This window comes from Sander lucioperca, chromosome 8 (assembly GCF_008315115.2).
Source record: "Sander lucioperca isolate FBNREF2018 chromosome 8, SLUC_FBN_1.2, whole genome shotgun sequence".
Taxonomy (NCBI): Eukaryota; Metazoa; Chordata; class Actinopteri; order Perciformes; family Percidae; genus Sander; species Sander lucioperca.
In genome coordinates this window covers 37,918,001-37,933,113 of record NC_050180.1, presented here as the reverse complement: position 1 = coordinate 37,933,113, position 15,113 = coordinate 37,918,001, and the positions used below count along the sequence as shown (strand labels likewise).

General features: G+C 40.0%; 1 protein-coding gene across 1 annotated transcript in view; it reads right to left on the bottom strand.

Annotated features, from left to right (window-relative positions):
- pdia5 (protein disulfide isomerase family A, member 5) overlaps positions 1-15,113 on the bottom strand; it is a 65,484-nt gene that overhangs the window by 46,684 nt on the left and 3,687 nt on the right. The window contains exons 2-3 of the mRNA XM_031323651.2: positions 5,052-5,178; positions 2,010-2,097 (exon numbers count right to left, since the gene is read on the bottom strand). Of these exons, the coding sequence (XP_031179511.1) occupies positions 2,010-2,097; positions 5,052-5,178 (215 nt within the window). The remainder of the gene's footprint in view (positions 1-2,009; positions 2,098-5,051; positions 5,179-15,113) is intronic.

Sequence of the window (15,113 nt, the reverse complement as noted above, 5' to 3'; positions counted from 1 at the left end):
GCATGCTGGAATTGTTGGCGAAGGAAGAGAGAGATGATACCATACTCTCCCAGACAAAAACAGTAACTGAGTCGAAAAGTAAACAGTAAAATAAAAACGCGTATCATGGAGTGTCTTTGAAGAAAGATGTGGACACCAAAACATCAGACAATGCCTTTTGAGTTTAGTTTCTCTTCCTGTCTGTTGGCCAACACTCGGGATTCAATCCCGAATAAGCTTGAGAGAGATTGTGAATGCTGCAATGAGCACCAGGTGTCAAAGGGAAGTTACTGCCTTCATCGCAGTTTCCTGTTTTATGATACATTCTTTCCTCTCTGGTGAGGAAGACAGTTCATGCAGTTGATGGGTTGACAGGTAAAAAAAAAAAATGAAAGTAAGTGGAATTGAAAACCAGGAAGGGCAGAAAGAACAACAAGCTAAAGTCAGATCATTGGGGAGCAAAGCAAGTTGTGCTTAAAGAAAACAATTCTTGACAGTGTCTTGGGAGTATCTAGCATTTGCCTAATGCAAACACTTCCACAGTGTGGGCTGGAAATAGATGTGCTTCAGAAAGACAGATGACAGATGTATTGTTCTGTGGGAAAGAGTGTGTGGAGTATAGAGAAAATAATAAAATAATGCTTTAAAAAAGAAAACATATTTTCCATAAGGCTAGGGCTGAAACTAATGACTGTTGGTATAACTCTATTGAATATCTGTTGGTTATTTTTTGATCAATCGATTAATTGCTTTATCAATACAATGTCAAAGAACAGTGAAAAATACCCATCGTGATTACTGAGAGCTGAAGGCGACATCTTCAAATAGCTCGTTTGTCCAAGTAACGGCCAAGTATTCGATTTACAATGATAAAAAAAATGGCGTCTGTAGCACCGAGTGTCCATAACTGTGTCAAGTAGGGCTGCAACTATTTATTTTCAGTATTGATTAACTGATAAATGTCTTGGTCCATGAAATGTCAGAAAATGACTTTGGATCACAAATTACCATCACAACTTCCTGAAGTTCAAGGTGACGTTTCAAAATTGCTCGTTTTGTCAATTTTCAATATATTACATAGACAATTAGGTTTATTATAGCTGGAACTCGAGAATGTTTGGCATTTTGCTTTAAAAAGGGACTAGGGGCGCCCTGGTACAAAGGCTCAGTCCTTACCGCGCTTTGCTGCATGTGTTTCCCACTCTTTCTCCCATTTCCTGTCTTCAGCTGTCCTGTCAAATAAAGGCTTAAAATGCCCCCCCCAAAAAACCTTTACAAAAAAGGACTAAATATTATTCAAAGATTATCAAAATAGTTAAGTAGTGTGTATATTTCTCAAAGTGTTGGTGTTAGTACCAGTATTGTATTGGCACTAGTAGCAAAAAAGCCTAGCCCTGGAATCGACAAATAGATTGACTAATCATTTCACTACTACATACACGACTGATACCGCTTATCAGGAATACTTACAACACACAAAGCACTCTTGATGGGAGGCATACAACCACATTTAAACAAAATTACAAAATGATAACAGAAACTGAAAGATACAGAAACTCTGACAAATAACGACATGAATCATCATCTTTTGGTTTTACCCGTAGAGGGCAAATAAACACCACACAGCAAGGGCCTTCATTATGTACACAAAAGGGAGAACAAAACTCCCATAAAAGAACTGAGAAGGGTGAACCTAAATGGTATGAAGAGATTTAACACATTAGACCCAAAGCTTCAATAGCTCCAATAAGTGAGTAGCCTACTGTCAAATTGCACCCTTACAAAAGAACCAGTGGAACAAGGCCATTTACACCCCAGTAGAAAAGCCATAAATTGTGCAGATTGATGACAGTGGAGACATTCTTGGGAGGAGCAAATTGACCTGCCTTTATAACTGCTGTCAGAAAATTGTACAAAGGAGGCCATAATGTCGGGGAAAAAGACAGGGAGTCAATGGGTGTGATCGAAGGAGAAGAACAACCTACAACATGTTTAATTTTTTTATTTTTTTAAATCATCCCATTACTTACCCACAGTTGACCCAGGCAATAGTCCCTTGGCCCTTTACTGTCTGGGCCACATCTGATAGCAGTTTCAGGTGGGAGTCCCCTGATGTAGCTACAGGACACAGAGAATAAATCATGGTCAGCCTTGTCACCAGAACCGTTCAATAGCTGAGGACAACCCAGAGCCTCGAGACACAGAGGACACTGTCATGTCAGACCCTATGAAGAAGAATTGAGTTACAGTGGAGCTCAGTGTCTTACTAAAGCACCAAGTACCGAAGAAAGAGATCACTGAGTTTGGGATGGAGGGGTGATGGGAGAGGGTTTTCTAATACCTTTCACTGGATGGGTTCAGGGAGGGGGTTTAAGTTACATCAGCTTTCAACATCTTACAATAGAGTGACTAAGCAGGGGATGTGAGGATTATATGGTGGCACAAAGACTCTGCTGAAGCAGACCAACTTTTCAGCAAACGGAGGAAGCACAGCAGGTATGTTTTGGCGAACTCTACTTTGTACCTGCTGCAACACTGCTTACTACCATTTTCTGAGCAATGCTGATGAACATCCATGGACGAGATGGAGCGTTCAACACTGGAGACTAACGCAATCTACTGTGTCACTGGGAAAATGTGGCTGAGCTGTGCAGTTTGTGTTCTGCAGGAAAGAGGAGAAACTAGTGTGTAATAAACTTCACCAGCTCCAACAACACACAGCACTATTACTGATTTTCATCAGATATGGCAAGCAAGTAGATTCCTGCGAGGAAAGTAAACAAAGTGTAAAATTCTAGTCCTTGTGTAACACAATACATAATTTCCCCCCCCCGAAACCAAATGTGTTATTCACTGCATAAAGAGAACAATTCCTCTAAACACTCCAGGCCAAAGCTATATTTAGATATAGGGGCACTGACATGGCTCCCCAGGGTCCCGCCTCGCACCGGGTCGGTAACAAAAACATCTGGAAATTCAGTGTCAGTTTATTACCATGTATGGAGCAGATACTGGTGGATTTTCTAATAAGCTCACTTGTTAAAGTTTGATGGGTGCTAGAGCAACTAGAGCAAAACTCAACAGGGATGTGACTGACGGCAGAAAGTCAGAGGCTTGTGGGTAAGGAACAGGGCAAGGCTGTCTTTACTCAAGAGGGGGAATGAATATGTGATGTGGCTTAAAGTGGTCAGATAATTAGTTGCCGAGGAGGACATTAAACCAGTGTGGCAGAAAACCTGCAAAGAAGGAATGTCTGTGTGACACCGCAGCCAGCGATCAATCAGAGCCAATCCTTGATACGCGGAAGCCTTATTCAATGGCCTAAAGGTTCTGAGGGTCCTCTGCTGCTTATTGAGGCATAGGAGGGTCTATTAAATAGAAAAACTAGTAGCAAGCAGCTCCATCTACAAACCTGCTGAGAGCATTCCTCACCTCAGAAATATGCAAATCAAAATGGAACTGAAATCTACTGGGGTGCATTAAGGGTTCCCTAATAGTTGGAAAAAAACTATAATGTAACAGAAGTATTTCCAAGTTCATTACTGAGATAGACCACCGTGATCATCCCTTTAAAGCATGCTGCAGGCTAAAGCTGCACAAAACATTAATTCTAAATGCATCTTAATATACAGTGGTAAGATGTTTTTTAACTTACATCAGATTTGCTAAGTGTAACTGTGCAATTCCATTTTCTTATTACAGAGGGTGACTCAAGGAATTTAATGCAGTATTAAAGCAAAATTGTGACACACTGTGTACAGTACAAATGAAGACAATGAACTGCACTAATGCATGGCTATTAAGTGTTCTTACACTAGCTATGTGAATGGGCCCATTGTGTTTGTGTCCATAATGTCAGAATTGTTGGGATAATCATGCTTGTGCTGTACTTACTCATCCACACTTGAAGAAAATTGCATTTAGGCTTCATCTTACATCTGTTACTTGGTATAGTTTGAGTTCGCTAAATCAGGATGTTGGAGCCAACACATAATTGGGGGAGAGACAGTCAAAAGGTTCTGGTCCTAAGTGTTTTGTGCATCATCACCAGATGTCACAAATTATGAATTCATTAAAAAAAAGCTTAGCTGTTTGGATGCAGCTGTTGTGTGTGTCTTTCAAACACAACTAAAATGCTTTGGTGAATTATGCACTTCTACAAGTACATATTGACCTCAGCACTAAAAGCATAGCTTGCTCTTCAAGAAATAAAAGAAGGAAAATGTTGATTTTACAATAAAATAATATAAAATGTATAGTTAAAGTAGAGGTGTTGAAATGAATCAAATAATCGATGCATCGAATTGCGGACATGGACGATGCTGCATCGATAATCGACTGGGCCATAATCGATTATTTCTGTTTACAATTTATTGTAGGCCTAACAACATTTCTGTTTACATATTCTGAAGTACCATGTGCTCAGTGCTGCAGTTTTATGTATCCAATTTATTTAGTATTAGAGCACTGCAGAATGTTTTGTTTTTGAAGCTTGAAAAGCTATGAATTAAATATCCTATATGGCTTTAATAGAAAAATGTATTTGACGTATCGTGATGCATTGAGATATCGAATCGAATACATGATAATCGTAATCGAATCGGAAGATCAGTGAAGATTCACACCTCTAAGTTAAAGGGTGTATTTTTCTATTTGTTTGACATACTAAATACAACATATTATATGTCTATGAAATCTGTGACATTAGATATAACATCCAATGTTGTATATATTTACAGCACTCCGCAACATCCTCTACAGTGACAAGCGGTTTGAGAGTCATTGAGATAACAAGCATTAACCATGAGCCCTTATTATAATGGTCTAGCAGGATTGCTGTCCCCGCCTCCTCCCTTGACAGAAACAATGGATGGTCAACCAGAAATGTATGCTGCTACATATGAGAACATATGTATTAGCATAACATAACTATACTGACAGCAAATTTCACCACACAACTAGACACGTTTTTTTCTTAATATCATCCCCTTTAACCAGGTCCATATTCTGTTATAATCCACAGCCTAATCCAAAAAAAGATCTATTATGAGAGGGTGTCTGTCTTCTCTAACCTGTCTTGGTGTAGACCACCAGAACGTTGGTTCTCGTCCTGAGCAGCTTCTTGAAGTCTTTGTGGTCGCTGACCTTCTCTATGAGAGGAGACACCTTCACCGCCTCCAGCACCGGCAGCAGCCACACCTGGGGAAACACACAACACACACACACACACACACACACAAATAATTTGTGTGATGAAAAAGGTAGTAGTAGTAGTAGTAGTAATGAAAGCTGGCATCAAATATCTGGTCAGATTTGGTACTATACTTGTTTGTTTACTTACATTATTTATTTTTTATGGTCACTATATACATAGGTAAAATTTCTTTTCTTTGTGGTGTGTAAATATACTTATGTAAGAGATTGTAAAGAACGTGTTAAATATGATATAAATACGTATGATGTAAATATGTAGCTATTCATGATGATTATTATTTAGTAGTGGAAAAGGGTCTTGGATTAAATAAGCTTTTTCTTCTTCCAATTCCTTTTCGGACATGTTCTTTTAGTTTGTTTTTGTTTTTTTACATGTTGAAAATAAAGCATTCATTAATTCATATCCATTTCCACTATAGACTGTAAAAATAGGTTTTACTTGTACACAAGAAAAATGAAAATTGAATGCGCTGATTGCAATTAAAATTGCACATTAATACTCCCCAGGCTTTAACCAGTTTCTTTTTGCACTATGAACTTCACTCTAGTGCCTTCCTCAGAATAAGCTTAACATTTTTTCCTGCATTTCTGTTAAAAAGAAATTCAGTATGCTGTTTAGAAATTCTGCCTGACAACTTTATACTGTTGTTTATACAGTTGTAATTAACCTTCAGGGGCCACAGCCAGGGTTTGGACTTGAAGACTTGTTAGAAAATAAAATGTCACAAGCTACGTGAGAAATAAATATATCACTATCAGTTTGATATAAGTAAAATGAGTTTGATGCAGAGGCAGAGCTACAATCTTATAACACTGCAGCAGTCCACAGCACTCTGAATCAAAATGGGAATGTGGCAGCAGGGGCTGAGAGCTATTCCCAAATCTCTTTACTGTGACTCATAATTGCCACAAACCCAATCAACAGTTTGATATTCACACTAAAGTGGAAAGCTATACGAGAGCTTCAACCCAGCACATGTATATACTGTAGTTCTTTTCAACTATATGGCAAAAACAAGATAGGATGTTACTTCCAGTAAACCTGTACTAAAGGTGGCTTCAAAGTAAGCAACAGTTGGATACATCTGCTTCATTAGTCAGTTCATTACTTCTTTGACTTTCCAAACACTGGTAGTTGGGCTAATGGTGTAAAACACATGGTAAAACAAAGCCCATATTGATAGACTTGCACTTTATTCAAAGATGGGAAAAAAGACTGATTACACTCAAGCCATATGAAGTTAATTCCATGCATTCTAATCGCCTCTGTTCCATCACCATTCATTAAAAGGCTCTACCTTTCTGCTTACGGAAAACTAAATTAGACACCAAACATTGTCTGCTCGCTGAGCGGATCCTGCCTGATGAGTGATGTCACCTGGAATGAAAACAAGCACCTGTCAGGCTCTTTTTCTAATTTTTATTCCCAACTGGGTGCATTTCTGAAGTGAGTCTGATGGGATTCTTAAGATAGTACATTTTGCACATCAGTATTTTCTAAATTAACAGATAAGCAAAAGGGTTTATAACAGGATAAACAGACAACTTAAGTGCCCAGTTACAAATATATACTATATATTTCTGACGATTTATCAGGCTTTCTAAGTATTATTGACATCATAGGTGGGCATTCAGTGCTTATGAGAGCGGGGAGCAAGATTAGAAAGAGATGAGAAGAGATGGCAGGCTGTCTTACTTATCCAAGGGAGATAGGAAATGTTTTGCCTGATGGCCGGAAGGATTGAACTGGATTCTTACTTCATCGCTCACTCTCTCCATAAATGGTGAAACATTTACAATTGTCCTTCTGGCACATGTGTGTTTTTGGGCGTAACATGCAATAAACCAATCAGAGTGTCATCTCCCATTCCCTTTAAAAGCCAGGTGCGTTTGTACCTTGGCCCATTACTATTATGATAGCGGATTTGCACCGTAATATTTTTATTTGTAATCTTTTGCATGTTTGTGTGCTGCTGCGCTTCCCTGTGTGTGTGTGTGTAACAAGCATGGTGTGTGTGCGCTGTGCACAAGCTTAGGCACATTCATGTGCTGTTAAAATAACAATGAAATGCTGCGTTATAGACTTTAGACCAGGTTTTTGTTGGTCAATGGTGTGATCACTTCCTGCTGCCTCACGATAGTAATACGCCAAGAATTCACTTGAACACACCTCCCTGTAAGACCAGCACGCCCATGGGCGCAGGTGCATTTACTATTTAAACAACGTGGGCGCTGGACGGTCTTAATAGCAAAGACACTTGCATCGGGCTTTGCGCCCTTAGTCATCCTTATGAAAGAATTTCATCAAGGGAGTATTTCGTTTTAGATAAAGATCTGCTTTGAAAAGAGCTGATACATTTTTGTAAAATGCTGTCTCTGCAAAAACCATGTCTTCAGAGAGATAAAAAGAGAGACTTCTTCTGTCACAGTCTCTTAGAAGTATTGATAGTGTTTTGAACAGTCAACCGTGGATTGCACACAGTATCTAACACACTGTTAACTGACTTACCGGTCATGCATAAATCTGAAAACAACCACAGGTAATTACTTAGTTCTGTTAATGTGCAAACAGACACATTTCTAAGTATTACCTGTAGCATGAAATGTTCCGGCTAAGCCTATATACCTAAACCTACAGTTGAGGCAGCTGAGAACAACAATGATGCTCTGGTCAAGACAACACTGCTGATGGCTGTGATACAATGTGCGTCATCCTTCTTCGAGCGCACAATAATAGAAAGAACTAGAATGTTTCCCCACAAAGCATCATAAATGACAGGCCCATTCAGAGTATGTATAGTGCATTCAAATGAGTTGAAGGATAGAAGTAACCACAATTAAATGATAATTAAAAAAAGCTGTGATGTGGCCGGGTTGTTCAGTGGGTAGAGCAGGCGCACATATACTGAGAGGTGTATGCCTCGACGCTGAGGTCCAGGGTTCGAATCCGACCTGTGACGATTTCCTGCATGTCTTCACCCTCTCTCTCCCCTTTCTCACCTAGCTGTCCTATCAATTAAAGGCAGAAAAGCCTAAAAAATAATCTAAAAAAACAAAAAAAAAAAGCTGTGATGATAATCCGATTTATTTTTACAGTCTCTGAATTATCACTCAAGTCTTGCTCCCTTTCTTACTGGGGCTGCAAGCCGTGTACTCGCCCTGCAAATGAAGAATGTGAGCAAGTGATGACAAACTACAGAGCACGACTCCATTTCTTTTCTTTTTTTAAGATCACAGCAGTCTTAATCAAAACACTTCATCTAGTACAGTATCTCTCAAAGGTCCGGTTCACATGGACTTTTTAACTTTTTCCTCTCTTAAGGAGACACAATGCCTACCTTTGAGCCCAGGACATATGCATAACAATTTTTTGCACAATAAAATCTTTTGAAAAACGTGCAGTTTTTTATTTTCTCTCCCAAGTTAATGAATTAAAAAGTGTGCTACTTTGGCTCCGCTACAGCCAAAGTAGCAGACTTTTTAATTAATTAACTTTATGGGTTAACAGGCAAATAAAATGCAGATACAGATAATCTGCAAACTGCAGGGAATAACGGCCTGAAAGCGTGGTTTCCTGTTGGAATCACGGAAGAAGTTTCTGTAAAAATGGACTTTTTTTTTTTTTTTTACTAGTTGCCAAGGGCTGGCAAGCTACGAGACACTCTGGACAGACACTGGTGACTGTCCGCGCCCACCTTGACTGCCGCTGCCGATCCCCGATCAGTAAAAAACAATAAAAATTAAAGCTGCAAGCAGCGTTGGACGGGCCCTCGCTCCTCTGAGCGCGTCGGGGTCACCGGCGGTCGCCGCTCCTTGCGACCGTGCATTTGCGCGGCACTCAGACACCGCAAATCGTCACCAATGAAAAGGGAACTCCCTGCTGCGTTCAATGATACCTCACACAAGACTCTACCTTAGATGGTTCAAATGTTATGAAAGGGGGCGTGGCTTAAGCATAGGGGGCGGGCCAAACCATCACCAATGAAGAAGCAACTCTCTGCTGAGTTCAATGACACCTCACACAAGACTCTTCCTTAAATGGGTCACCAGTTATAAAAAGGGGCGTGGCTTAAGCATAGGGGGCGGGGCAAAACATCACCAATGAAGAAGCAACTCTCTGCTGAGTTCAATGACACCTCACACAAGTCTCTACCTTAAACGGTACAAATGTTATGAAAGGGGGGTGGCCTGAGTAAGTGGGCGTGGTTATATTATAGGGGCCGGCTCATTATCACATGTAGACCACACATTCTAAGTTTCATGTAAATCGGATGATGTTTGTCATATAAGGCGCATTTCCTGTTGCCAGCGGGGGGCGCTATGACCAAAAGTCAAATATGGCCTGTAGGTGTCCTCAGGCCTGGACCCTTGTCAATCTTGAGAATTTTCGGGCAGATACGACAACGTACACTCAAGTTACAACAATTTATTTGTTCATCGCTCAACACTCAAAATGGCCGCCACGCCCACACCGTCAGACGAAAAGTTTTTCTTTGAATAACTTTTCATCTTTAAGGTGTTGGGATGATACAGACCAAGTTTGAAGTACATCGGATGAAATCTCTAGGAGGAGTTCGTTAAAGTATAGCACCTTGACTTTTAGGCCTACTTCCTGTTGCCACTAGGGGGCGCTATGACTTTAAGTAAATATCGGCCTTTATTTGTCCTCAGGGTTGGACTCTTATGAATCCTGAAAAGTTTCGAGCCAATCGGACAATGTACACTCGAGTTACACCCACTTCCTGTTTCGGCGGCGAAACGCACAAAATGGCCGCCCCGCCACGGCCATGCCCTATGACGAAAAGTTTTTCTTTTAACAACTTTTCATCTTTAATGTCTTAAGATGGCACAGACCGAATTTGAAGTTGATCGGATGAAATCTCTAGGAGGAGTTCGTTAAAGTACGACGTGGAAATGGCCAAAATCGCACTAATTTCGAACTTTGAAATCAAAATGGCGGACTTCCTGTTGGGTTTAGGGTATGGCTTCAATGACGTTTTTTGTACATCTTGACATGATACATGTGTGTACCAAGTTTCGTGAGTCTACGTTAAACGCACTGCAGGGGCTCAATTTTTTTAACATTGTAGGGGGCGCTAGCGAGCCATTTTTGCGCGCATATTCCCGAAACCCTTAAAATACGTAAATTTTCACCAGACTTGATGCGACCGCCAAATTTGGTGAGTTTTTGAATATGTTAAGCCCCTCAAAAAGCCAATTCATTTGCCGGGAAAATAATAATTCCTTCAGTTTCAATAGGGCCTTCGCCGCTGTCGGAGCTCGGGCCCTAATAAAAATAAAAGCCAAAATCGGCTCCAATCCGACTGCGATCCTGACATCTGTTAAAAACACCTAATTTAATAAGATTTTCTTATTTTCAAGTTTGTATCAATATGAAATGTGTTACCAAGTCCACTGTGTAGGTTATAGAGTAGAGTTTTAGTTTGATTTAAGGACAACATCTTTGCTTCAAGGACATTTTCCTGTCTCAGCTGGCAGGTGACCGATACAGAAAAACCACACCAATAACAACCAATCACAGAGCTGTGTACCATGACAGCTCCGATGGCTTCACTTACTCTGCCAACACTGTTAGAGGCATTATAAATGGTGCTGCGCTCAAACCTTCCCAACACTGTCTTTTCCTATTATCACTACCTCCTCAACACACACTACAGTGGGACAGCCTCATTGGTACAAAGCAGATCAATGAAACCCACACAGTTTTCACACAGCTACACAGGTATCATCGGGCTCCATCAGGAATGCTAAATGAGAAAGAGGAACACAAAGCAGAGTATACTAGAGTTGTTATCTGCTGGCTTAGCAGCAATTCTATCAAGCTGGCAATTCAAGAGCAAAAATATGTTTTCTTCATGGATTTTAATTTGGCAACCACAATTTGATTCAGTAACAATTAGCCACAATTGTATATTGAAGCTTTAGTGCGTCACTTTTTGATATTAATGAACATCTGTTACATTCAAGCATTGGCAAAGAGTTGCTACAAAGCTAATTAAGACTATCAGCTAGGGCTGAACGATTTTTGAAAATAATCTAATTGCGATTTTTTTCCCAAATATTGCGATTGCGATTCGATTATTTTTTTAAGCTCTTTGTCTTCTGTATTATTCAACAAATAATAATATAATAATTTATAGTATGAACACACAATTACACACTAGACAGTTAAATAAGTAAAAATATAGTATAGCATCTATATACACACACACACACACACGTATTTTTTTACAGTGCACAGAGAGGAGCTGCCTCCAGCCCCTCCCCCTCGTGAAGTTGCGTGCTGCCGTGTGCACTTGCTCAGAGAGGCTATCGTTACGTTAGCTAGTTGCTGGTGTTCTTGCCGTGGGATTAACTGTACTAATAAAACTGTTGAAACACCGCGGCCACGCTGCTGTGAAAGCTCCCCGAACGTCATTTATCAGTCTGATTGTTACCCCTCTCAGTGGCAGCTCCTCCACTCATATCTTTATAACAGAGCTAACCGCTAATCAGAGCTAATCGTTGCCAACCGAGCCTTGAGTTCTGTGTGCCTGTATCCATTAACTGCATGTATAGACTCAAGCCCGAATAAAACCCTTCATTTTATTAAAATGTCTGTAAAGGTTTTAAACTACAACTCAGAGTTGTTTGAATGACAGAAATCAGCTCAAGGTACGGCGTAGCGTTAGTGTGCTAGTTGATGCTTTCTCTGCGGAGTGCAGACTGATTTGCTCTCGCGAGTCATGTGACCAAATCGCAGCCTTTGCGATTAGGAAATCGCGTTTTAACATATCGCGATATTATCGCAAATGCAATTAATCGTACCACACAACTCTCTCTCTGTATTTCTCAGTATGGCAATGTTCAGAAGATTGTGTTTTCCGGTGACTTTCCCACGCAAAAACTTCAGTGAAGATAATCACCTCTTCTGAAGAGTCCATCGTGTTTTTTTAATCCTCCGTGTCCTCCTTGGCTACTAGCAACTGCGTGTGGGAGGGGTGGGGGCACGTGCGCGATCACGTAAGGCTTGTATCATGTGGACACGCCGACAGTGTTGTTAGAATTCCTCATGGGGGAGACGCACTATAGCTTTAATTTAACAAACAAATATCCTTAAACAAGGTTAGCAAGGACAGCAATATTTGTTAAAATATTCTAAAAAAAGAGACAAAAAGAAATGTTTCTATTATTTCATCACATGTAATGGTATGATACCAAACTCTGAAGACAATACAATTCAACAGCACCATAACCAGCGTTTAAAATGACCACACAGTTGCATCAACCTCTCCACAACAGTAAACAAAAACTGAAAATCATAACCTTTATGAAGGTAGGATTCATTGTAGCGTTACTGTATTAGACTGTATTAGTTTTAGCAATGTGTGCCTACTAAACTGGGTGTACACCGATACTGATATATCTGTGATAAGCCAATATCATATATTGGCCTGTCAATACAGTATATCGGTCAGGCTCACAACATTAAAAGCAAGAATTAATGAAAAAGGACCCTGGCAGAGCCACCATGCTCAAAACCTGGGCTCTGTTTAAATGCCACAAAAGCTGCCAGCTCTGATGGCGGTCACAATAAGACAACAGCTTAAATGTCAACTGGCACGTACCAAGTGTGACCTCTCAAAAGAAAATCCATTCTCATAATTGTAATCTACCTGAAATTCTTTCATCACTGATCATACCACACGGTGACCATTCACTTGATAACACATTTGGTGAACACATGACTCAGTGCAGGACAAACTCAGACTCAATACTCTGAGGAAATCCATTAGTGCTTTATACATCAACCTTCCTTATCCGCCATAAAAGGTATGTCCCATCACGTTGCTGTAAAAAATGTGACGCACCAGGCGCCTAACCCCTGCCTACGAGCCCACACCCTCCATCTGGTGTGACTTAAAAAAATGGCATCCAGTTCTAGGGGCAGTGGTGAATCAGCAGAATTCACACCAGTGTTTGTCAAGCACTTGCCTTGAGTTTCTTGGGACTAATGAACCAGTCAGGTGTGTGCTGGTGTGTGTGTGTGGACTGGCTGATTATAAAAGGAAGCTACGCAGCATCCGATAACACACAGAGCGCTGATTTAGAGGCTTTTTAGCTCTCAAATGAGCAGAGGAGCAATCAATTAGCAGCTTTAGTAACTATCGCATTTCAGCTATCAGCGATGGAAGTCAGAGGAGAGGAGAGGCCTACTAACATGCTAACAAGCCGCTGTTGTGGAATAAAACTGCTTATCCAACCTTTTTTGGTACCGAGTCAAATGTGTCTGAATGTCTAGTCATAAAAATAGTCTTGTTTACTTATTCTTCAATCAAATATCTGGTTTAAATAATTATTTTCTCGTTATGGACCATGGCACAACTGTGTTAAAATAGCATTTAACATTTGAGAACTTTGACTTCTTTTGTTAAATAAAAAATTACAAAATTACTGTTAATCCCTAAAAGTATGCACATTATCAACTTTTGAGAATATAATCATCAGCATCAGGAATGCCAACTGTTTACAGTAGATCAGTTTTGGGAAAATTCAACACGTTATCCTGTTTACGGACACACTACACAAAGACAAGCTCATAGATAGCAGATTGGTGTTTTATTTTGATGTTTAGATGGATGACTTTCAGTGTTTCTGTGTGCAGTTTGATGTGTTGATTGGCCTGGTTTAGCTTAATTACTGTATTTCCATGGGCTCAGCAGCTCATAGGTACTGTAAAAGCAATATTTCATATTTGTATTTGTTAATGTTACCAAGTTTTAGTTTTCAACCACTGGTTATGGACTGATGTACTGTAAGAAGTAGGGTTGGGTATCGTTTGGGTTTTTTCCGATACCGGTGCTAAAACAATACTTTTAAAAAACGGCGCCGGTGCCTAAACAGTGCCTGAACCGATACTTAAAAAAATAGGGTAATAGGGAATAGGGTATTTTACAATAACTTTGAATGCAACACAAGGCTTATTAGTTTCAAGTGAACGCACCACATTATGTTGTTTTTCCGACAACGGCAGCTGCACACTACTTAACATCCCTGTTGGAATCCTCTACAGTGAAATACAGACACCCTTTACACCGTTTATCTGTCAGCATTTTAACCGTGTTTAATCCAGCTGCTAGCTAACGGTAGGCTAACGTTACCTGCTGTGACCTAGCGGTGCTCCTGTTGCCTCTAACATCTGTTTCAGAGCATCAGAAAGCAGCGCAGAAGGCATTTAAGTGGCACCGAAATGAGGCACTGAAATCCGCGTTGCACTTCGGTTCGGTAGATACCGGTCATTTAGGCACCGGTGCCGTATTAGCACCGGTGCCCAACCCTAGTAAGAAGCAAGTGGATCAGCTGTTTGACGTGATCTAATTAATTAGCCTTATTGTTAATATTGACACACGTACACCTTTTTAGAAGTAGGCCTATAGTATTATGTATTATTAATTACATTGGCATTTACTAAAGCTAAACTAGGCTGCTTTTATACACAAAGATTATTTGTCAACCATTTTGATTGTTGATTTTTCATTTGTCATTCATCCCAAAATAATTTGCTAGTTTTTCTGTTCTATATTATTTCAAATTGATAATATTTGGGGTTTGGACTGGTTGGACAAACTGGTAACTTGATTATTAAAATAAAAATCAAAACATTAATCAATAATGAAAATAGGTTGCAGTCCTTAATACTAGCATACCTATGACTAGAAACTATGAACGGACATGTTTTTTTCCCAAAAACCAAACCATATCTTTCAGATAAGCAGCGATCAGGAGGTAAAATCTTTTATGGGGGGAAAATCCATAAGGGCCACTCCCCCGATGGCTGCTAACTGTGTTTATTCTGTGAATCTGTAGACAAAATGTCTCTTAACAGGTGAGTGAACAGGTAGGGTCACTCACACATATTA